A 24,892-nucleotide genomic window follows, 5' to 3' on the forward strand; every position below is an offset into this window, starting at 1 on the left:
ACCCAGAGGGACACCATGCCTCCTGTTCGGTGACCAGGGCCAGTCCCTGCCCTGCCTGGCCTCTTCGTCCTCTGGGAGGTGTCAGTGAAGCTCGTTGGTACAGGAGCTGAGGACCACCTGCCCTCCAGGCCAAAGCCCATCTAAGAATTGGCTTGCAAGTATTTATTATCATTATTTTAAATTCATGACCAACATTAATAAAAATCAGGAACACCCTCATGAAAATCTAGATTTCTGCTTTCTTTCAAAAATTCAGCAGCTCTGTAACCCCAAGTTCCTGTCCAGGCTGGGACTGGGGGAAGGGAGGAGGGTTTGCAAGCCCCTCCCCGGAGGCATCTGCCCCAGGTGTCTTCTCTCTGGGTCCACACCCAGCTCTCCAGGGGGTTCTACTAGGACTGGGAGGAAACCATCATTTACTGGGCACCTGCCAGTGGCAGCCACTAAATGTATTAACTCATTTAATTCTCGAAACAACCCTGGGAGGAAGGTCTTGTTCCTATTCTATTGATACAGAAACCCGGGCTCAGTGACACGCCCGGGGCACACGGCTGGGACCCTTTGCCAGCTTGGCCTCTAACCCCCTTCGCCTCGGGCACCCCGGATCCGCGCCCCGCCCCCGACCCCGGCTGGACCAAGTCTCCGCCCCCGGCTCCAGCAAGAACCCGGAGGCCGGGCGGGAAGGGCCCAGAGCCCGAGACCCGCCGCGCCCGCCCCCAGTCCTCCGTCCGCGGGGCCCCACCGCGGTCACGTGAAGGGCCGAGCGGAGCGCGCCGAGCCCGGCCTGCTGCCGCCCGAGGGCAGAGTCCGCTGCCCGCGGCCCCGACTTTCCCCCATTCCCGCTCCGCGCGCCGCCGCCGCGATGCCCGGGGCCCACCGAGCCGCTGGGCTGCATCGCCCACACCCGTCCTCCCCCGAGGAGCCGCCGGCCCAGGAGGTAAGGGCGCCCCGAGGGCTGGTGGCCGCGCGCCGACGGCAGAGTACCCCGGCTCCGCGCCCACCGTCCCCGGGACTCCTGGGTGGAGCGCGACCCCGGGCCCAGCCAGCGCCTGCTGGGGGAACGAGGGCCCCGGGGCGGGGATGCGGGTGCGGAGCCCCTCCGCCCCCGGGCTTCCTCAGTTCTCTGGATCTTCCCGGTCCTCTGGGCGCTCCGCGTGCGGGAAGCGCACCGCCGCTGGAGCGCAGAGGCACCCTGCCCCAGGCCGCAACCCCGCACATTAGGGTCGTTACGGGAGCTGTCAAGCCTGCACCCAGAGGCCCGCCCGGAGCCACCTCCCCCGGACGGGGGCCAAGCCGGAATCGGGGCCCGGGCTGCGTGTTGGGGGTCCTGTCCCCGTTTGGCGCGCCCCCGGGTCTGGGTGGCCCGTGCCCGCCGCACGGCGCTCCATGGCGGCAGGAAAACAAGCGAGGGTCTTGCTGCAGGGAAACGCCCGGGAAGAAGGCTGCAGGATGTGGCGCTGGGAGTGCTGATGCAGCGCTGGCCCTTCCGATCCCTGCGGGCCAAGCAGATGCGCTGCACAAGTCGCTCAGCTCTGCCTTCCCTCCGACAGCCTGAGCTTTGGAAGGCTTGGGGCTTTCAAGAGGCCTTCTTGGGTTGTTTCCTTTCGCTGGATAAGAACTCAGAGAGTGGAGAGGGAGGCAAGGCTCCAATGGAAAGAGCCTCGGCTCTGCTTCAGGAAAGTTTAGCTGTGAATTGCAAGACGCTGAAAGCCTCTGGTTTCCCCCTCTGTAAAGTGGCGATGGTAAATCACTCCCATCTCGGAGGAGTCTCGAAGACCGTGTCCCTCAGGCCCAGGACACGGTGCCTGGCACACGTAGGCTTTTCAGGTGTGCTGCATTTCCTTTGGTTGTGCCAGTGGGTGGGAGCTGAAGGGTGTTTTAGCTGTCTTCCTCTCCTTGAGTGGTCCCTTCAGCTCTGGGCTGCTGTGCCAGTATGGCCCCTGCAGCCTGCTCAGGACGGTCCACAGGGCAGGTGGGCTGTAAAATCCCTGCCCCGGTCATTGCTGCCTGGCCTGCTGGCATCCCAAAGGGACTTGGCCACTTCCAACAGGTGGATTCTACCATGTCCCTGTCCCTTAAGGGAACGAGCAGGGCAGAGCAGTTCAACGAGAGGAGGGAAAGGATTCTTGGTCCCCAGCTCTGACCCAACCCAGGTCTTGCTCCCCTCATTCTGCAAAATGGTGGAACTGACAGTGATCACCCATCTTCTATGGCAAGAAAATCTTTTTTAGCTTGAGACTGTCCATCTCTCTCTCTGTGTGTGTACTTAATGCTTCTTTCTCAAAATAAGAGAAGAATGTAAAAAACTAATAATTTGAGACCTCAAGAAATGCGAGGTCTGAAAACAGCCCAGAGTCCTGGCTGAGTCCTGTGTGAGGCGTTGGCTTAATGCATGCCTGCAAGGGCCAGCTATTTATGTCTCAGTATCTTTCAAAGACCTCCCCCAGGGGAGCAGGCGTAACAGGTGAAGAGCCTGGTACCAACAGGTACTTCTCAGCAGAACAGGGATAATTGGGTCATTAAACTGAAGCTCTGGCCTTGGACCCTGGGTAGCCAGTATGACCGGGTTAACCTTTTTAAAAGTTAGTTTGGGGTCACTTCATAAGAAACTGCCTAGTCACCTGAAATGCATTTCCACCCTCTCCTTTAAAGCAGTAGTTTAAGAACCCTTTTCTGCCTGGAGTTTCTTTTGGCTGCTACTCAGATGGCCACCCATTCTGGTACTTTGACCAACACTTTCAGCTTTGAAAAAGAAATAATCCAATGCTAGTGATTCTTAGCCTTACTGTTGGTCAGCATTACCTGCTTTTAGAAATGTAGCTGCCCTGAGATTCTGATTTAATTGGTCTGGGTGTGGACCAGGCAACAGCAATTTTAAAGCTACCAAGGATTGAAAGTGTAGCCATGGCTGAGAGCCGGTGTCCTGTGCTGTTTCTTTGTGACTGTATGTGATCACCTCTTGATACTTCCTGTGCTTCTTTGTGAATGTTCCTGTGCTTCTTTTTGAATGTTCTTATTTTTAAACCTGTTCATCCAACTCTTAGATCACCCTGTTTTGGGGCTCTTGGGACTGTGTGATGCACATGGCCAAGATGTGTGAGTGCAGCTGTTGCAGACCATCTAGCCCCAGATGACCATAGAGACCAGCTAAGTCGGCCTGGACCAGAATGACTTCCCGGCTGACCCACAGAATTGGGGAAAATAATAAGCATTTGCTCAGGAGACTGAGTATCAGGGTGCATTGCAAAAACTTACTGCAAGACAAGCCAACATGGCCAGATGTTACGATCTTTTGAAGAGAAACCAGAAGTTCACATTTTTGTGTCTGCTCCAGTTTTTAAAAAATTTGACTCAGTAGCCAGCATCCAGAAAGCACTCTCTGGGCCAAAGAAAACACATGTTCAGGCTGCCCTTGGCCGGGAGGTTGTCGCTTTCTGCACAGAGGGACATGAGGTGCTTATACCCACACCGAGCGGCGCCCTATTTTCTCACCTTTCCTGCCTCAGCTGCCGTGCCCAGCTTACCCTCAGCCACTTCTTTGTGTGGAATGCTCACCATATACTTCACAAGCTTCCCTTGGCCGTCTTCCCATATGGAAATGGAAGCTGCTGGTATGGGCAGCCCTCGTGGAGAGAGTGAAATTTGAGATGGGTCCCCGTGAATGGAAATGGAAAGGATGTTCCTGGTTTTAGGCGAGCAAGGGATCAGGTGTGGGAGTGGGATAGTCAGTCCACCAATCTGGGCCAGAGAAGGGGGTTCCTGCAGGGAAAGTGAGGGATCCAAGATAGAGGGGAGATTGTGAGGCCCCTAAGTGCTAAGCCAGGGGGTTGATTCCGTGGGCACTCCAGGCAAAGAGAAGTCTCCTGAAGCTTTTGAATGGGGGTGCAGGGGAAAGCAATGACCTACTGTATTCTGGACATCAGAGTGCCCATAACCTATGGGAGGAAAGAGGGAGACAGAGACAGACAGACAGACAGACAGAAGGTATAGTGCTTGTAATGACACAGGGAAAAACCGAGACAGGGAAGAATTTTTTTACTTGAAATTTATGGTAACTTCTCTTTACCTTATGTTAATTTTCTTCTATATCTAAGCAAGTCATATTGGCTTTTGCAAAGCACTTCTATCAACAACTTCAGTTTTGTCAAGGTTCCTGTTGCCTGATTTAAAGGTATCTGGCGCTTACAGCTGTTTATTCCTACACTTCATTGCTGTCCGCCAGAGTTTCTGGAATCCATTTTTCCCTCCCTCTTAAATCCCTCTCACCCAGAGGGATTTAAGTTATTCACCTTCCTCAGACTGAAGGCATACAAAATGGGGAGGGTGGGAGGAGAAAACACAAACATCTTAAATACGTTTTTAAGTCTTGGGGAGCGGAAAGGAAATGTCACGGCCCTGAGAAAAGGAGAGAAAGAAAATCAGGAGAAGTCAATTATTGTCAGGGTGCCAAGAAAATACAAAACCTATGAGAAGCAGTAGTAAAATGACCATATTTAGACAAGTGATGTTTCAATCTTGACTGCACTTTGGAAGCACCCGGGAACTTTAAAAATTCAATCCTGGGTCCCACCTCCCAGAGATTCTGATGCAACTGGTCTGGGCAACAGGATCTTTACAAGCAAAACGTCTGAAGGTGATTGTATTCTGCCTCAGAGGTGAGATCTACTGTCCAGGGGCTCAGCAGGGCCTCCCCTAGGGTGGGGCTGCTGTTTTGATGTACGAAGCCACTTATCAGCTGCATCTGGGGAAATGCCTGATATCCGGTCTTTGCCATTTTCATGGTAGACATGGGCAGTGGTTCTCATGTAAACTTGAAAAGTATGTGCAGTTTTGGAATGGCATGTCTCACATAAGCCACATTCTTGGGGTGGATGAAAAAAATTCATTTTATGGGAAGATACAAATGGCCTTAATACAAGTGAGAATGCTCATTTACCATAAGTTTGCCTGTTGAGAGTACTTCTTCCCAAGCAAAGATGGGTAGGAGACTTAGAAGTTGTACACAAATGGGATGGAGGGAGGGAAGACAAGAAGAACCAGAAGGTAGAGCAGATGAGATCTTAAAAGGAGACAGACTGTCAGAAACATAATAGCAGTTAAGAATGGGAACACTTTGAAACGTTACTGTAAAGGTAAATTAGCTATTATGAAAGTGTCAGCGTATTTAAACATGACAGGCATAAGTTCAGCTGGCAAGGGGGCAGTTGGATGGGGTGCCGTGGTGCTTGTAGATTCAATGCCGGGAGTCTGGGCGGGGTCTGAGGGAGGTAACCCCCAGGGCCCGGCTGGCTGAGGAATTGCTGGTGAGCGTGTTTTTCCTGTTCGTGTTTGTGGACAAACTGTTTTGCTGGGTCTGTCATACCCATCTTTGGGGGTAGATATTAGTACCATCATATTTTTTTTGCTTGTTCTTTTTGTTTTCTGGCCGCACTGTGCGGCTTATGGGATCTTAGTTCCCCGACCAGTGATCGAACCCGTGTGCCCTCGGCAGTGAAAGCAGGAGTCCTAACCACTGGACCGGCAGGGAATTCCCTCGTCATCTTTTAAAATTGGGAACCGTAGTGCCTTTGAGACATTTTGCTTTGAATATTCCTTTTAAAAAACTTTGATATCAGAATTCTTTGCTGTCCCAGTATGAGCTTTTTGAGGCTTAATGAAACTTTCTTTGAATTAACATGTGTTCATTAAAAAAAAAGAAATCAACTCTTGCTGATGCTAGGCATTTTATACCTAAAATAGATTTCTAAGCATATCCTGGGGAACTCTGGTGTTCCTCAGTGTTCAAGATGTTCCATGGAAAAATAATTGATGTTAGATTTTCTACTATATTTCTAATACATTTTTGCAAATATGTAAAAGAAAATGTGTGATAAGTGTTTAACACATCTACATGATGCTTCTTCGGTTGTAATAAACTGCCCTTAAGAATTGCCCTGAGAATGAACATGAATCAGAGGGTGATGGGTTCTTACAGCAGTTAATTCACCTGTGGGGTTATTGTTCCACATCAGTTTTTAATCCAAACCGTTATCTTTTTTGGAGGGCAATTTTTAAAGCTTTATTAAGCTATAATTGATACGTACTAAACCACACATTTAAAGTCTATAGTTTGATGAGCCTTGGTGTATAAATACACTTGTGATATTAACACAACATTCGAGGTGATGAATGTATCCATCACCCCCAAAAGTTTCTTCATGCCTCATCTCTCTGTCCCATGTGCCCCATCCCCAGGCAACGGATCTGGTTTCTGGAACTATAGATTGGTTTGCATTTTCTAGAATTTTATATAGATAGACTCATAGAGTGGGTACTCTTTTTGAGGGGGAGGGGTTGGCCTCTTTCACTCAGCACAATTATTTTGAGATTCATCCGTTTTGTTATGTTTATCAGTAATTCATTCCTTTTAATTCCTGAGTAATATTCCCTGGTACAGATATATCACATTTTGTTTATCCATTCACCTGTTTGTAGAGCATTATGGTCGTTTCCAGTATTTGGCTGTTAAGCTGCTGTGAACATTTGTATACCGGTGCAACTTTGGAATGGCATGTCTAACATAAGACACATTCTTGGGCTGGATGTACAAGTCTTTATGTGGACGTATGCTTTCTTTCTCTTTGGTAAATACTTAGGAGTGGAATGGCCAAGAAAGCACCAAACTGTTTTCCAAAGTAAATGCACTGTTTTCCATCCCTACCAACAAGAGTTTTAGTTGCTCCACAACCTTGTCAACACTTGGTGTGGTCAGTGTTTATTTTTAGCCATTCCAGTGGATATGTAGTAGTATCTCATTGTGGCTTAAATTTGCTTTTTCCTAATGACTAAAGATGTTGAGCACCTTTTCATGTGCTTATTTACTATCCTTATATCTTCTTTGGTGAAATGTCTATTAAAAAGACATAATAACGAATGTTTGTGTTTTTAATGCAATAGAACTTATTTTTTAAAGTGTTGCAATATGAAATAAATTTAGGAAACACAGTTCTACTATGTGTACAAATATCTACTATGTGTGTCTGATATGGAAATTAAATATAAAATTTGGAATCTTTTGACCTCTCCGAATACTTCATGCATTTTTCGAAATTAACTTTCTTGACCAGGAAGAGATTTCCATACCAGTCCAGGCAGGAAGATGTCCTCTATTTTGAGGAGGTAACTCCGGTAATCAGTTGGATAATCAGGTTGTGTTTACTTCTGAAGTACATAAGGAGGTCTAAATAGCTAGTCTGTTTGTATGTATTCTTTATCTAATTTATATAGAATCAGAAGTGTGAGCCATCACCAGCGGGGCTCAGCTGTACGGGTCATGGACAAATTAAACTAAATCTCAAGATGCCCCTTTGGTTGATTGGATGTTATCAACCATTTAAAATCATATTAATGTTGGCGAAAAGTAGGAAAACATGTATATTCATGTGCTTTTTTTTTTTTTTTTTTTCCGGTACGGGGGCCTCTCACTGTTGCGGCCTCTCCCGTTGCGGAGCACAGGCTCCGGACGCGCAGGCTCAGCGGCCATGGCTCACGGGCCCAGCCGCTCCGCGGCATGTGGGATCCTCCCGGACCGGGGCACGAACCCGTGTCCCCTGCATCGGCAGGCGGACTCTCAACCACTGCGCCACCAGGGAAGCCCTCATGTGCTATTTTGAGGCATATAAAATGCGTAATTTTGGGGTAGACAATTTGGTCGTACCTATCAAAATAGAAAATGACATACCTTCCATCCACAAGTTATACTCTATCCTACAGAAACACTCCTATGGTACAAAAGTACGTGTGTGTAATAAATATATATTAAAATATTCAATATAATTGTGTTCAAAATATATTGAAAACGGGAAACTACCTAAAGGAAGAGGCATTTGTTAAAAAGGATGGGTTAGATCTATAAGTATTGTCATGAAAAAAAAGTCCAGAATATATTGAGTGAAAAAATAAGCTTTGTGTCATATGAAAACAATTTTATTCTTTTAAAATTATGTGTATGTGTAGAATGAGGTCATACCTTGAGAAGGAGTTTAGTTCAAAAATTGTCAAGAAAGGCAATAATTTACTTGTCAAAATTAAATTTGAAAATCCCTCTAACCAACTATCAAGTAGCCTAAATATAATTTTATGTTTATATATATGTGTGTGTGTATATATATTCGTGTGCATAACCCTATATATGTATGTATAAATACACCATTTAAGTACATCTATATATACTGTTCAGTGCTTTCTTGTTCTCGTTTCCTCCTCTGAGAACCTACATTTAAATTCAGGAAAGTTAAGCATGCCGGTGCCTCAGCCCCACTGCAGGACTCTCATTGCTCAGGAAAACATCTGGAGGTGAACATACAGTACCATTAATGCTGGTTCTGTCTGGCGAGAGTGGGGACCAGGGGAGAGGTGAAGAGGAGTTTCCTTTTATACTCAATAAATACTTATCAACGAAAAAGTAAAGTATCCTTTCCGACTCTGACTGTTGTTCTCCCCTTACTTTCTCCCAATGAGGACCTTCTCCTGGCAGCTGCCTATGTTTCTGACGCTCAGTACAACAGAAACGTTCCATTTGAAACATCCCCTCAGGCTGTCAGGTAATTAAAGTGTTAAACTATCCCCTAGAATCACCTCTCCTTTAGCGCTTCATATGCTCGAAGTTGAACCCAAACTGAAGGTATTGTTTGCACAAATATTTTGAGAAGTATATAGGGTATGGCACACAGAGTTGGGTAAATCCTATCCTTTTTGTTTTTAGTTCTAATGGCATGGTACCTCACAGGGAGGGAAGCATTCAACAGATATACTAAGAACAGATAAATGAGTAAATAACACCCAGGACAGGAGATAAAGCATCCAAATTAAAAACATGTCATCATGTTTCCCTCCTAGATGTAGTTGTCCACTTAGAGGCGCCTAAATGAAAAGAAGACTTGTCCTTTTCCTTTCTGTTGCCTTTTGACGCGACTTACGCGTTTGTTCTTTTCATGGGAATTCAGCTTTTTCTCCCTAACCCCCTGGTTGAACTAAAACCAAAGATATGGCTCAAGATTAAAAAAAAAAAATTCTTATCATCAGGACTGAGTGTCAGTGCCTGAAAGGCAGCAGTGAATACCGCACGCCTGGATGCTGGGGGACTGTCTCCCTGATGGGAAGAGACCCGTGTGACCACGAGATCTCTCCGAGTCCACCATGCCCTGATGCACATTAGAAATCGGTTAGGCTCCTGTGCCACGTAATAACAGGTCACTCTAAAAGTCCTCAGTCCTCTAAAAGTACATCCTAGGGTCACCACCACACCACGGGGAGGGTGCTAATCCTAGCTGGAGACTGTTAAGAGAATGTGCTTTGAGATATGATCATATCCCTGATTCTTTCTGTTAGCGTTTTATAGTGTGCGCTCAATTGAATGCTACCCCTCACTCTCTAGAATTGAAAGGAAAGGTGGCCAGAGAGGGGACTTTGTGTTTTACCTCCCACTACACTTCTTCTGATGGGGTTTGGGGGTGCTGTTTAACTCCTGCTTGTTGTTTATAACCTTCTTTATTCTTCTCTGCTCCAGACTTTACCATTTCTATAACCACTGGACAATGCGGGCGGCCACCTACTTCTTCATTTGGGGGGACCTCGCTCTTGCCCTCTTTGAGGAACCAGCCCTGTTCCCGCTGCCTTTCTTGGTAAGCATTCAGCACAGAATGGCTAACCAGACTTTGTGAGAGATGAGTTGGGTCCCATGCCTCTTCCTTTTTTTTCCCCTCAAATTTCAATAAGTATGGATTTGGTTTTATTTTTCTTGCTGGGGGGGGTGGTTGGAAGAATTCTGCCTACTTTTCTTGCTGGGAGGGGTTGGAAGAATTCTGCCTACTCGCCGAGCTGATGCTTTCATCAGTAGGCATTGGCAAGGGAGTGGCAGTTTTTGGTCTTCTGTGCCTACTGGGACAAACTGGACAGACAAGTGATGTTTTAAAAGCGTATTTATCTAACGCCGGGTAGACAATGTCATAATATAGTGTAATATATGACTTGTACTTGCCACGTTTCCAGCTTTTATCATAGTCATAAATCATTATTTATAGGTGCTTTTAAGTAATACATGAAATTACCCAGCTACTCCAGATGAGTCTAAGTAATAAATTGATGACCTGCTCACATTAATTCTTGACTCGACCCAGCTCTTGCCTCTCAGAGTAGTCGTGTCAGAGACTGTATGACTTGCAGAGCCTAAAATATTACTGTCTGGTCCTTTGACAGATAGAGTTCCTTGACCTCTTGCCTTGAAGAACAGCCTTTTATTATCTCCCATGATTCTGCAGGTGACTGGGCTCAACCGGGCAGATTTTCATGTTGGCTAGGGCGGTAGATGTCTGGCTGGCAGCTGGGAACTCACCTGGCTGGAGCTGTGCTCCCCTCCACACGGCCACTCCGCATGGCCTGGGCTTCTCCCAGTGGGTGGATGGGGTCCAAGAAAGAGCATCCCAGGGAGCAAGCACCGTCCACCTCCTCACACACCACACTTGCTGATGTCCCAAAGCCAGAGCCCATCACATGCCCGAGCCCTGAGTCAACAGGGGAGGACACCGCGCAAGGGGGTGAAAACCAGAAGCGTGGTTCTTTGGGGGCTCAGAGTTGGCGGTCTTCCACACATCCGTTTGATGAAGATGTCCCGATTAATGAAGTCTCTGGGTAGAAAACGTTTAGCCCAGTGACTTTTGAAACAAACACCAAGTCTGCAGAAGCAGAACTGTGCATTCACAAACCTGGACAGGGTCGGTCCCCCTTACCCCCCTGCCCTCCCCATAGCACTGGCCGGGGTGAGCGGTCCACAGGGTCTCTTCTCAGCCCATTGCCTCCCTCTGAGTCCTCACTTTTCTGTTTGTTATTGGCCACATGCAGCGTGGGCTTGGCTGCCTGAGTTCCAGAGTGTTCCTTCAGCCAGTGTTTGTACTTCAAGCCTCTAAAATCCAATGTATTATGGCGGGGGGGAGCTTTGGCCAGATTCAGCATTACCAAGAAAATCTTATCTTGAGCAAGGGTGTCCTGGGATTGCCCCAGGCCCTTTTGCAAGCCTGGCCTTGACAGGGAGTCTTTATAGCCCCTGAAAGGTGAACAGGCTGAGAGCTAGAAAGTTTGAAGGGGCTGCAGCCCATATCGGAGCCCAGGCCTCATGAGGGCTGGGGTGGGGATGGGGGAATTGTGCCACCTGCTGCTTTCAGGGCCCAGCCCCAGCCCCTTCCTCCTGTCCCTTAGGAAGTTCATTCCCTCCATCCTCAGCCCAGACCTTTCCATCTTCCTCGCCTGAGCCAAACCGTCCCTTTCCCCATCTTGTCCTACTTTGCCGTACTCCTCTCCCCATGAATGGAGGAGAGTGCCCTTGTTCGGGAGGATTTACTGTCTCCTGGCAATCGCAGGCAAAGCATGGGCTGCACACACAGCCTGCAAACCTAGCTGCCTGCGGGGAGTTTGGAATTGATGCCCTGAAGCCCACGGAGGAGATGGTCAGGACTTTGCAGTGGGCCCAGGGGCCTCCGTTCTCTCCTCTAACCAACAAATACAGGCAGTGGCAGCGATGTCTAAGGAACGACCTGGCGTTTCGAAACACATCTTTGGAGCGTTATTATTAGAGAAACTGAACTTCTAGGTGTCTATTCTGAGTATGAATGTGGGGAATTTGAGAGCATAGTGGATGCCCCTGCTTCTGCCATCCCTGACCGCCCCCCCTCATTTTCTGAGGAAATGCCTTCCGGGGGTCCTCTGCCTGCTGATTCAGACCCCACCCCAAGGAAGCCCTGCCAGCTGGGTCATGGGAGTTGTGGTTCAAGGGCAGGTTTCCTCTCAAGAAAAAGGAAGCATTCCAACCAGCAAGGAATTTTGCTGCAACTTGCAGTAAAATTAAGGGACGTTGCTAATTCTCACAGGGTGGTGTCAGGGGGGTTGGAGGTCAGAGTGGTAAGAGAGAATTAAGCCATGCCTCTGAGCGGCAGGGCGCTGGCTCCCTCTCTCTCTTCTGTCACAGGCTACCTCGATAGCAGAAGTACTCTGTCTGACTGCATTCTCTGGGAGACTTGTACACTTTGCGAAAGTCACTCCTCAGATGGTTTTCTGGAAGGATACGAAAAACATCTGCATCGTGGTAACCATAGTGGTGAGTGTTCATGAGTGCCTTTGAGAGTTTGTGGTCAGAGGTAGAAACTATGAAGAGAAAACTATGAAGAGAAACTCAGTAGGTTTGGGGTGGTTCAAGAAATAATGACGGGGCTTCCCTGGAGGTGCAGTGGTTAAGAATCTGCCTGCCAATGCAGGGGACACGGGTTCGAGCCCTGGTCTGGGAAGATCCCACATGCTGCGGAGCAACTAAGCCCGCGAGCCACAACTACTGAGCCTGCGTGCCACAACTACTGAAGCCCGCATGCCTAGAGCCCATGCTCTGCAATAAGAGAAGCCACCGCAGTGAGAAGCCCATGCACCGCAACGAAGAGTAGCCCCCACTTGCCGCATCTAGAGAAAGCTTGCGCACAGCAACAAAGACCCAATGCAGCCAAAAATAAATAAATTTTTTAAAAAAAGAAATAATGCCAATGTTTGTACAGCAAACACCATCAGCACAACTGCCAGCAGATCACAATGACTGAAGCACAAATTAGGCAAAATATGACAGTGTGACTATTTAACATATCAAGAGCACTTCCAAATTAAAGAAAAAAGAGACAGAAACTGCAATAAAAAATGTGCTCAAAATCGGTGAAAACATCTCATAAAAGAAGAAATAAATAATTGCATATATGAAAAAATGTTTTTTTTTTTGCGGTACGCGGGCCTCTCACTGTTGTGGCCTCTCCCGTTGCGGAGCACAGGCTCCAGACGCGCAGGCTCAGCAGCCATGGCTCACGGGCCCAGCCGCCCCGCGGCATGTGGGATCTTCCCGGACTGGGGCACGAACTCGTGTCCCCTGCATCAGCAGGCGGACTCTCAACCACTGCGCCACCAGGGAAGCCCATGAAAAAAATGTTTAACTTTAAGAACTACATATGAAAGCAGCAATAAAATACCATGTGTTTGCCTATAAAACAATGTTACCGAGATTGGCAACAGAACCCGGCACACTCTACTCGAGGGAGGAATAAGTGGTCTTTCTGGAAGGCTGGTTGGCAGTTCTTTTCGAAAAGCCTTAGGTGTGCGTGTGCTTGCTCCCAGATTTCCAATCCTGGGACTTGGTCTTTAGGAAAAAAAGGGTGTGTTCAAAGATTTAGCCACAAGATGGGTCATGGCTGAGTTGTTCATAGTATTGGAAAATTGGAAACAGCTGGATTTCCTGACAATAGGAAATAAATAAAACCTGGTACATCCACATCTGTTAAAATGGCCTTAAATGCACCGACGTGTCTATTCTCAAGGAGACATGCTTATGGTCCATTAAGCCAAAAGAGCAGGTTACGGTACAGTTGGAGCACATCTTTGTTAAAAGAAAAGAGGAAGGAGTGTTAGAGATCCATAGAAAAATCTAGAAGGACATATGCTAAGACGTTATGCCAAGTGAGGCAGGGGTAATGTGCTCTGAAATGCTGCTGTGATGAGAGAGGGTCCTGGGCAGTGATTAGCTGAGGGTACTTTATAATTAGCATCTCAGCACAGCAGGCAGCCTGCCCGAACCACAGTTCTTCCCAGTTAACCCCCCTCAGAGTCCTCGTCTCTGCTCTTTCTACTTGATGTTCTTTCCCTGGAGGGCCATCCATTCTCAGAGCTTCCACGAACAGTTGGTGGGTAGGGGTCCCCAGGCTGTAGCTGATACTGGTTTCCCCTCTGAGTTTCTTCACTCTGTGGCCACCTACTTGCTGTTTCCCCATCAGTGTTTCAACTCAAACTCAAAGGGACCAAACCCACCCTTTTCATCCCACAACTCCCGTAGCTGTTTTTCATTGGTCTGTGGTGCTTTATCTCCCATCACTCACTCCAAGTCCTCCTTGTCAAGATTCCCTCCGTTCTCTCTCATCCCCGTCTTCCCCAAACCCCCTCAGGATGCCTCTTGCACCGTTTCGCCCTCTCCCCACTGGGACCATTGCCGTGGTCTGATGTGGCCGCACGTTCTCTCTCTGCTGCACGCCATTCTGTTCTCACGGTGTGGTCCAGAGCCCTGTCTCCCCTTTCAGGAACTGCCATACTCACCTCAACCTCAGATCCCTGATACATGCATTTGAGATGCCACTGCTGGGTTAATTCTCAGAAGCACACCTCAGATCACGACCCTCCCTTGCTCAAAAAAACTCTGTGAGCCCCACAGACTGTTGAGCCCTCCGACCCACCCATCCTGCAAACGTGCCTCACGCGGTCCCCTCCACTCCAGCCGCTGGAGCTGCCTACTGCCCCGCATGCTCTTCCTCCGTGTGCAGTGTCTCTTGGGCCTAGAATGTCCACTGTGTTTTCTTGCCCTTTCTCTTTTTTTTTTCCGACTTCCCTTCACACGTCTGCTGAATGCCGAGAATACACAGAGTATCTGTCTGGTCTTATTTTTTAGAAATACCTTCACTTTCTATTATTAAAAAACCAGTGCAAGAACACTCAATCTGGGATGAGACCTGTGACCCCAGCTTGGGTTCAGTCCAGAAAACAGTGTTACCTGACACAGGAAGGTGGAGGATGAGATGGGTGGGAAAACTGTAAAAAAAAAAAAAAAGTGCGGGGAGAGGTTATTTTTGGAAGAAAGAGAAATCCAAACAATAAAGAGTATATAAAATAGAAAAAGGCACCCCTGCTCTTCGTCCGGGAGAGTGGGTACCTCTTTTGTGGCCCTTTTTGCTACATGGCCCCCTCCTAGGACAGGGTCGGAGGTCCCTCCGCACCTCCTGAGACGCCCAGCGTGCAGCCTAGAAGATGATGGGCTCACACGCGCTTTTCAAGCCCAAGTCCTAAGGCCGGTCAGCGTGCTCCCTGCTTCAGATCGTTCAGCGGCTTCCCATATCCCATCAGAAAAAAGCCCAAGTCCTCGTCGTGGCTGAAGCTCTGTGTCCCTCCCCACCCCCATGTCTCCTTCCTCCCTGTGCTGCTCGGTTGTCCCTCCCCCTACATCCTCAGCCCCTTGCCTCACCTAGGTTTTCCCCAGAGCAGGTCCCGCCACCTGCCAGAGAGCATACTTAACATCAATGCTGCTCTTTCCCGCTGGAGGCTGCACCCCTCGAGGGCAGGCACCCTCTAGCTCGCTCTTCGCTCTCTCTCTGGAGCTAGAACAGTACCCTGCACGTAAGAGGCGCTCCGTAAAGGTGTATGGAGTGAACTGCGTGAGGAGACACGGTTGCCCCATCCAGCTCTGTCCTGCGTCTGTTACCAGGATGGGTCTCACTCCTTTGCCGCCATCACCCTTATTTGAAAGACTTTCTGGATTCCCCAGGCCCTGGGAATAAGACTTAGCTTTTTAGCCTGGCCCTCAAAGCCACCTGCCTTCGGTCTGGGGTCTGGTCACTTCCTGCTCTCCTCTGCCCCCACCCCCAGGACCCTCTGCTTCCCGAGAGTCCCTTTACTGTCTGCCTGCCGTGGCTCTTGACTTCTCTGAGTTTTATCCTTTTAAAGTTTTTTTCTTTGCTTTAAGATTACGTCAGGGACTGCCTTCTCCGGGAAGCCCCCTCAGATACCATAACCCTTGGTGATCTGTCCATCCATGCTGGCCTGGGACAGTCACCCTGGTTCCCTCCAGTGGGTACACAGTGCAGCAGCCAACACCAGCATCTTTCTGTGTCTCTGTCCTTATTCTCCCCTGTGCTGGCTCTCTCTCGATCCTCTATGCCTTGACACCAAAGGGACTGAGCTAATACTTTTGATGACGGTAGATTATTCTTTTTTAACTTATATTTTTCTAAACTGCACTGGGTCCTTCTTCTTTTGCCTGTCCTCAGGATCACAAACTGACCTTAATAAGGAATGATAAAAATTTTCTGTAGTCTAGATATTTCTACCCCATTGCTAGGCTAGAAAACCTATCTCATATGCAGAATTGAAGAGAAGTTAAAATCAAGTACAGTATACTGTGGGTGCATGTAGGTAACCATGTGTGGGTAACTGCTGGGGCTCTGACGCCAGACTACCTGGGTTCCAGTCCCAGGTCTGCCCCCCCTATTGGCTGTGTGTCCGGGGCCACGTGATCTCCCTCACTGTGCTTCAAGCATTTCCATCCAGGAATGGTGCCCACTTTAGGGGTGTGGTGAGATAAATGGGATAATCTATGGAAAACTTATTAGAGGGCATGGTACATAGTAAAGTCTCAAACGACAGCTGCTACTAACATCCTATTATGAAACCAGATTATGCTGTTCATGAAATGTGCCTTTTTCCATGACGTATCGTGACCATCCTTCTGGGTCAGTGAACACGCATCCACACGGTCACTTCCTCTGTCCTCTGGCAGCACCAACACCTCTGTCCCGTGTCTCTCACAGCTGACCTTGATCGATCTGATTATCTATGGGTCCCTGGAGGCTGTTAACATCCACGGAGTTCGATGGTCAAGGGCCTTGAGGCCAGTCTTCCTAATTAATTTCCCTGAAAGTCGTCAGGTAAGGATATGATTTAGGATACCAAAGGGCGTGTTTTTTTAAACTTATTTTTTACTGAAGTATAGTTGAATTACAATGTTGTGTTAATTACTGCTGTACAGCAAAGCGACTCAGTTATACACATATATATATACATTCTTTTTCATATTATTTTCCATTCTGGTTTATCGCAGGATACTGAATAGAGTTCCTTGTGCTATACAGTAGGACCTTGTGGTTTATCCATTCTCGATATACCAGTTTGCATCTGCTAAGGGGGGGGTGTGGTTTTTGTTTTTGCAGAAAATTAGCTGATTGCCCGTAAACGAAATGAAATGTTGTCTTCACAGATCCGAAGGGCTTTTCGAAGCATCCGGAACACTCTGCCTGATATCCTCTACGTCTTCCTCTTGTTCATCTTCAGCATGTTGATATTCTCCCTCATGGCCTTGAAGCTTTTCGGGGATAGGTGAGCAGGCTGCTCTGGAAGTTTCTGCCTGAGAATTCTCCCACGACTGAGTTCAGCCCGTTCGTGGCAGAATCGGTCACTAGATGCTATCTTCCTCGTTCAGGCACTCCAGGAGGGTTCTCGAAAGGGGAAAAGTGTGTCGGAAACTGCAGCTTCATTTATGTCTGTGGGTTCTTTTCACTCTGTGTTGCTGGTTCCTTTTTAGGGGTCTCAAAACAGTGGAAGGATCACCCTACTTCACCAACATCCTGGACATAGCATTTGAGCTCTACGTGCTGGTCACGACCGCAAACAGCCCCGATGTCATGTACGTAAGCCCCCAATTCATGTTCACGGGCATCTGTTACCGTAACAGAATTCACTTTCTTAAAAGCAGCTGTAAGAAAAAAAAAACTGTTTTTCTGTTTATTCATATTCATTGTAAAATGTTTGTGTACTACTTTTTTTTTCTTTTTTCTTTTTTTGGCCACACTGTGCAGCATGCAGGATCTTAGTTCCCTGGGGTTCCCTGACCAGGGATTGAACCCATGCCCCCTGCAGTGGAAGCACGGAGTCTTAACCACTGGACCGCCAGGGAAGTCCCTTGTAAAGTTTTTTTTTTTTTTTTTTTGTGGTACGCGGGCCTCTCACTGTTGTGGCCTCTCCCGTTGTGGAGCACAGGCTCCGGACGCGCAGGCTCAGCGGCCATGGCTCACGGGCCCAGCCGCTCCGCGGCATGTGAGATCTTCCCGGACCGGGGCACGAACCCGCATCCCCTGCATCGGCAGGCGGACTCCCAACCACTGCGCCACCAGGGAAGCCCCCCCTTGTAAAGTTTTTGAAGAGTGCAAAGTGTTGGCACTAACGATAGCCTACCCACTCTATTGAAAACTAAATTTAGATGAATGTTTTAAAAAATGAAAGCAACAGGAGACATCTCTGGAGATACAACTTAAATATTTGAGCCCACTTTCTATTCTGGAATCTTCTTTGAGTCTTGAGTTGAAACGCCTAAGCCATTTTTGTAAAGGAATCATGGCTTGTTCTCCTAAGCATTGAGGTGGTTTTCTGGCTAAATGAAACAGGAAAGAAAATTCTCCATGCATGTGGACATTATTTAGGAGAAAAACATTACGGTTTTTTTCCCCCTAATGTCCTGTATATTATGGATTTGCCTTGTTCATGGAGGTAAGATTATTTACCAGTGCTACCCTGAGTAGGTAGCTCTTGGGGTTCTAGAGTGTAGATAGAATTCTAACTGCAAACGTCAACCCCATCTCCTCCCATACTGCACTGCGGGAGGGGGCGGGCTTTCTGTTGTCTAGTTGTGTATAGGATCATCACGTCAACTTGTTCTGGGTTCCTGCTCATTCTTGGGCCTGGCTCTGGCAAAAAGTGAGCAAGGTGAAGTTCCTGGCCCTCCTCGTGTTTTCTTGGCTCTTCCCCTCAAACATTAGGCTGCCCCCCTCAACATCCCCTCCTGCACAAAATCGAGTTTCCATTAAAAGTGGAGTGAGCACGCATCCCGATTTATGCCGTTTGTCCCGGCACCATTATTAACGGTACGCCTTTCATTCTCATTGTCCCAATGTGGACAGAAAATGATCTGCTCGCCAGCAAGGCAGTCTGGTGTCCCTGAAGAGCCTTGAGTATAACTCCAAGCGATAGTTCAGATTCTTTTTGTAATTCTGGGCAAGTGGCTCTCCTTCTGGGCTTTGATTTTCTCATTGTGAAGGAAGGGATGGGGGGATCTCCAAGGTCCTGCCTGCTTTGAAATTTGGCACCTCTCTAAGGCAATAAGAATTTCAGAAGGCAGTCTGGAGCGAGCTCTTTAGCACTGATGATGGTTATGGCTTTGAGGCCCCATAGCACAGTTTGGGGGAGAGATAGAGTGAGAGAATGTTTTCCTGTGCCTCGAGCATGTGAATTGTCCATGTGGGATGTCACCTACGGTCAGCCTTCTATGCACTGTGGACCCAGGGCACGGGAAACCATGAAAGATAATTATTTCCTTCTAGGATGCCTGCCTATGAGTTCAATTGGTGGTATTCTCTGTACTTTATAACCTACATCATCATCAACACCTACATCTTCATGTCCGTCTTTCTGGCCGTCGTCTACAACAATTATAGGAAGCACTTAAAGGTAACATGCATGAACCGGGGGTCAGGGTGCCTGGCTGGGTGCAGTAGCAGGGAGGCTGGCAAATGCATTTGCTAAATATTTGAATGTGTCCATTTACCTCTTGCTTTGGTGAATCTGAAGGCTCGTTTGGTGCTTTGCTGTCCTCTGGGCCAGGCGGTTCTTTGCCAGTCTGCAATGGGTCTGACGGTGTGTCCCAGCCTCACGTGCAGGAGGAGGTCCTGGCTTTGCTCCTCGCTTTTATTTTTATTTTTAAAGTTTTTACTGGAGTATAGTTGATTTACAACTTTGTGTTACTTTCTGCTGTATAGCAAAGTGAATCAGTTATACATATACATATATCCACTCTTTTTTAGATTCTTTTCCCGTATAGGTCATTATAGAGTATTGAGTAGAGTTCCCTGTGCTACACAGTAGGTCCTTATTAGTTATCTATTTTATATATAATGTGTGTATATGTCAATCCCAATCTCCCAATTTATCCCTTCCCCCCTTTCCCCCAGTAACCATAAGATTATTTCCTACATCTGTAACTTTATTTCTGTTTTGTAAATAAGTTCATTTGTACCATTTTTTTAACATTCCACATATAAGTGATATCATACAAATATTTGTCCTGCTCTTTCTGACTTACTTCACTCAGTAGGACAATCTCTATGTCCATCCATGGTGCTGCAAATGGCATTATTTAGTTCTTTTTATGGCCGAGTAACATTCCATTGTATATATGGACCACATCTTCTTTATCCATTCTTCCTCACTCTTAATGCATCTGATAGTTCATGGCTCCTGGAAATGTTTTGTGTATCATTGGGGTTGGGGATATTCTCCAAGCTCCTTTCCCCACCTCTAACAGAAGCAAAAATACCTTAAAGCCAATAGTTTCTGCCCTGGTGCCTTCTTCTTTGATTAATGTCTGGAGAATTCCTGGAGGTGTTGCATGGGCAGAGGCTTCTGAGGGCTTGGGGCGCAGCGTGTTTTATTTCTGGAATCTGCCAGGAGACCTGGGTCATCTCACCTGTGGACCCCACTGTCACCCACCTGAGCACGCCTCTCATTGGCTGTTTTCTAGGATTGTAAAACTAATTGCACAGAGATACATTTCATCCAAGGGTCATTTTCTTTAAGGGAAGACATAGCCTTTTGAGTTAGATCCTTTTGGTTCTGTTATGAATTTTTCTTTGCTTAGGGATGTTCCCACCAGGGGGCAAGTAGAAAGTCGGGGAGAACTTAAATGTTCGCAGCTAAGGAGAAGTGGGTGGTGGGCTGCGTCTGAGATTCGGCCAACCTCCCTTTGAAGGTGTCTGGCCTGTCCAGGCTCTGAGAAGTCTGTGCATTGTGGGCACCTCAGCTGCTCCCGACCCCAAGGCCAGGCCTCCCAGTAACCCTCCTCCTCTGACTCCCTCCTTCTGAGCAGGAAGAGGCATTCCCAGAGGGTCTGGTGCGCTGGACAGAACTGTGGCTCCCCCTCCCCCAAGAAGTGTTTCTTTTAGTTAACGCTTCTCGAAAATTAATCTTCTGCCACGTGGATCAGTCAGCAAGCGTATCTTAAATGTGTTTTTTGTGCCCAACACCAAAGTTCTGAGGAGTCAAAGGCAATGAAGACACAGCTGTACCATTAAGAATGTAAGGTCTATAAATAACAAATGCTGGAGGGTGTGGAGAAGAGGGAGCCCTCCTACACTGCTGCTGGGAATGTAAACTGGTGCAGCCACTATGGAAAACAGTATGAAGGTTCCATAAAAAACTAAAAATAGAGTTACCATACGACCCGGCAATCCCTCTCCTGGGCATATACCCAGAGAAAACTCTAATTCAAAAGGACACGTGTACCCCATGATCATAGCAGCACTATTCACAATAGCCAAGACATGGAAGCCACCTAAATGCCCATCAACAGATGAATGGGTAAAGACGATGTGGTACACATGTACAATGGAATACCACTCAGCCATAAAAGAGAATGAAATAATGCCATTTTAGCAATGTGGATGGACCTAGAGATGATCATACTAAGTGAAGTAAGCCAGACAGAGAAAGACAAATATCATATGATATCACTTATATGTGGAATCTAAAATGTGATACAGGGCTTCCCTGGTGGCGCAGTGGTTGAGCGTCCGCCTGCTGATGCAGGGGACGCGGGTTCGTGCCCTGGTCCGGGAAGATCCCACATGCCGCGGGGCGGCTGGGCCCGTGAGCCATGGCCGCTGAGCCTGCGCGTCCGGAGCCTGTGCTCCGCAACGGGAGAGGCCACAACAGTGAGAGGCCCGCGTACGGCAAAAAAAAAAAAAAAAGGTGATACAAATGAACTTACTTACAAAACAGAAACAGACTCTCAGACATAGAAAACAAACTTATGATTACTGAAGGAGAAAGGGAGACAGGGATCAATTAGGAGTTTGATATTAGCAGATACAAACTACTATATATAAAATAGATAAACGACAAGGTCCTACTATATGGCACAGAGGACTTTATTAAATATCTTGTAATAAACTATAATGGAAAAGAATATATATATATATATATATGTAAAACTGAATCACTTTGCTGTACACCTGAAACTAGCACAACATTGTAAGTCAACTCTACTTCAATTTAAAACAAGAATTTAAGGTCTAGCCATGTAATCAGCTTAAAGGGAGCAGTAGGGGTGGGCATCGACGTGGCTGATTGTAACATGAGGGGGGTTCTCCTTGTCCGGAAGACTCCCTGTGCACAGTCAAGCCGGATGGCAGCTCCTGGCAAACCCTTGCTGACCCTCCTGCCCTGGACCTCTTCCTTCTGACCACTTCTAGCCTGCTTTCACTTCCCTGCATTTCTTCCCCCTCCGCCTCTCTTTCTTGATTGACTTAATGGTAGATCTGTCTTCTCCCTCTCCTGCATCTGCCTCTCTCTCAGCAGCAGACCTGATTTCCTTCTTTTCTGGAATCTCCCTTCCTCCTGGGCAGTGTGGAGTTTGGACCTGTCTGCCTCCTGGTGCTCTGTTTCTCACCACACAGGTTATCCTTCCTGACTTCCCTCATTTGCACTTGGTAAGCTGAGTTCTGTTTCTGCAGGTGGGGGTTAGCTACCCATCCCTGGAGCCGGGGAGGGATTTGGTACCTTGTGAATTGGCAGAACCATGGTGACGTCTCTTTGCAGTTTCCTCCTGTAGCGTGAATTCCTGAGTCACTCTTACAAGATAGGCTGTTGTAAACCCAGGAGCGGGGGCTTTGAGGACTTTTTGTCAAGCATGGTGAGGCCTTTACCCTTGGGTATCTCCTGCTTATCCAGAAAAATGCACATGGTCCCCAGGACACACTCAGATGAACTCTTCCATTGCCTTGAAATGTTTTAAGGTGGAAAATCAAGACTTTCTTGAGTCTTCCTCTTAAAAAAACACACTTCTGTTTTTTCAAGAATGAGATTCGCACACTGGCATACCTGAAGCGTCACAAAATGATAGAGGCTTTCAACATTCTGAAAGTCAAGGTGGGCACAGAGTTTGTGGTGAAGGAGGCCCAGTGGAGGCAGCTGGCCAAGATCGTGGCGCCAGACATCAGCAGTTCCCACCTGGAGCTCCTTCTGAGGATCTCCGACGAGGGACAGAAGGGTTATGTGGGTAAGAAGCCTTGGCCGCTGAAATTCCTCTTCCCTGTGCATCAGAAAGTGGGGTGGGGGGGCTTCTAAAAGTGATGGGATGTTTGTTCATTTTCTTCAGTTTGCAACTGAGAATGTATATTGGCATTCCCTGCTGGCAGTGTCATAGTGGAATTAGGTTCCTGACGCTGTGTTCCGAAAGGGGTGTCGTGGTGTGTGTTGTCAGCATGTGAGGAGCCTTCCAGAAGCCCTTCACCTTGTAACACGGTCATTCCCCTCCCAGGATTCTGCCTTAGGGAGCTCATCTAAAATATGCAAAAGGGCTGTATAAATAAACGTCTAAATTGCGTTTAGCATTTGAAAAGTTGAAAGTCCCCTAAATATTCATGTATTAGCGATTGATAGTTATTATCAATAATGTTTCATATTGGTAGCATGCTTGCCACGCGTGAGACACTGTCATGATTGTTGTGTGTATGTGATCTTCCCCAGACTCACTGAGCTGTAGGTCTTGTTAACCTCCTCTATCAATATGGAAACTGAGACTCAAAGAGATTTGGTCGGTTGCCCAGAGCCACACAGCTGCAGTGTGGAACAGGCCATCTGACTCCAAGGCCCCTGCTTTTTATCATTACTCTAAGCTGCCCCAAATTCTGAGGGTCACTTAACGGGAAATTTTGGTGACATTAAAAATGACTGTGAAGATGAGGTAACAGTGGGGAAAGATGTGAGATGACTAAAATACACCCCAAACTGTAGGGCACACACATTTCTCTAATTTCAAGAAAAGTCTAGACGGAAACACACCCAAATGGAGTGGGAGGTCTGATAGAATGTAAATTTACGTGAGACGAAGACTCTCAAACTAGTCCAGCAGAGCCGTGGGCTTTTTAGGACTCGGTGCCTGTGTGAGAAGAAGGAAATGACAGTGATTGTCTGGAACTTACATGAGTGTCCAGGGAAAAGAGAACTGTGTGGCAAGACACTGTTAGGTGGGTGATGCCAGCATCTTATAATGAGGGTTTTGGATCCAAGATGGACGTCAGCAGGGTGTGACAGGTGCCTTCCATTGAGCCCTGGGCACGTCCCTTCAGCCACCCAGGATCCAGGCTTCAATGGCTCAGGATCCAGGCTTCTCAGACCCTGAGGAGATGGCTTTGGTGCGCCCATTAGGGATTGGCGGTGATGCACTGTGAGATCCTCATGTCAGGGTTAGGGTTCTGCTAACGGTGGGGGAAAGGCGGCTGGGCAACCCTTGAGCACCATGCTTCCCAAGCTCTTTGGGAAGTGCGGTGAAGCTTTTAAATCGCTAGCCTGTCATGCAGCTGTACACTTGGGTAAAATACAACAAAAATGAATAACTACAAAAACGAAATCAAAAAAACATGTAAAACGCAAGTCCCAATTTTTCATTATTAGAGTCAACAGACATGAAATGATCCCGTCAATTGTTCTATACGTTTCTAAATTTTCAGAGCTGATCTCATGGGGGTGAGTCGGGGAGCATGAGGACAGGACCAGCCGTGGCCCAGGGACCACACTCCTCCAGGGAGGAGCGCTGCTCTAGGACTTGGAGGAGAGGTCGGGACCTGGGCCCCCTTGGATCTCCCACTTCAAGAAGTGGTGTGGGATGGTGGCCCATGTCAGTCCAGGATTCCTAGACCTCAGCCCCTCTGTTTTTGAGAATTCTCTTTTGATCATTTAATACCTCTGCTGCTTCTAGAGAATTGAGACTCTGAAGATGTTGATGAAGCTTTAGGGCTTTATAAACTCTCTGCGATTCCTCCTGTAGTGTGAATTCCTGGGTTGCTCTTACAAGATGAGCTGCTGCAAACCCAGGAGCAGGGGCTTTTAGGAGTCTTTGTTGGGCTTGGTGAGGGCTTCACACTTGGGTGTCTCCTGCTCATCCAGAAAAGATACACATGGTCCCCAGGACACACTCAGATAAACAGTGTTTCTTTGTTTATAAGGTCAGTCTAACTATTGACACTTGGGTGTCATGAAGAACAAACATATTAACACGTGGGGACATAGCATCTTAATTTCTTTGGAAACTTCTTTGGTAATTTTCTCATGTCTTTAGGTAAATACAAGTTATTGACTATTTATCTCAATATGCATTAGGCCAATGCCCCGAACTCAATTAGTAATTTTAGAAAATATGTTTAAGAAATCATGGGTAGTTGATTCCCTGTTGACACCAAGGATTTGTCAGAGA

At 47.5% G+C, this 24,892-nt stretch overlaps 1 protein-coding gene across 1 annotated transcript in view; it reads left to right on the forward strand.

Moving 5' to 3' along the window:
- The first annotated feature begins 566 nt into the window (after window positions 1-566).
- LOC307196194 (two pore channel protein 2-like) overlaps window positions 567-24,892 on the forward strand; it is a 39,328-nt gene continuing 15,002 nt past the window's right edge. Inside the window, exons 1-9 of the mRNA XM_079940959.1 lie at window positions 567-934; window positions 8,497-8,579; window positions 9,545-9,659; window positions 11,996-12,124; window positions 16,404-16,520; window positions 16,850-16,968; window positions 17,174-17,275; window positions 18,966-19,092; window positions 22,495-22,696. Of these exons, the coding sequence (XP_079797085.1) occupies window positions 860-934; window positions 8,497-8,579; window positions 9,545-9,659; window positions 11,996-12,124; window positions 16,404-16,520; window positions 16,850-16,968; window positions 17,174-17,275; window positions 18,966-19,092; window positions 22,495-22,696 (1,069 nt within the window). The 5' untranslated portion in view covers window positions 567-859. The remainder of the gene's footprint in view (window positions 935-8,496; window positions 8,580-9,544; window positions 9,660-11,995; window positions 12,125-16,403; window positions 16,521-16,849; window positions 16,969-17,173; window positions 17,276-18,965; window positions 19,093-22,494; window positions 22,697-24,892) is intronic.

This window comes from Stenella coeruleoalba (assembly GCF_951394435.1).
Source record: "Stenella coeruleoalba genome assembly, chromosome: 13".
Taxonomy (NCBI): domain Eukaryota; kingdom Metazoa; phylum Chordata; class Mammalia; order Artiodactyla; family Delphinidae; genus Stenella; species Stenella coeruleoalba.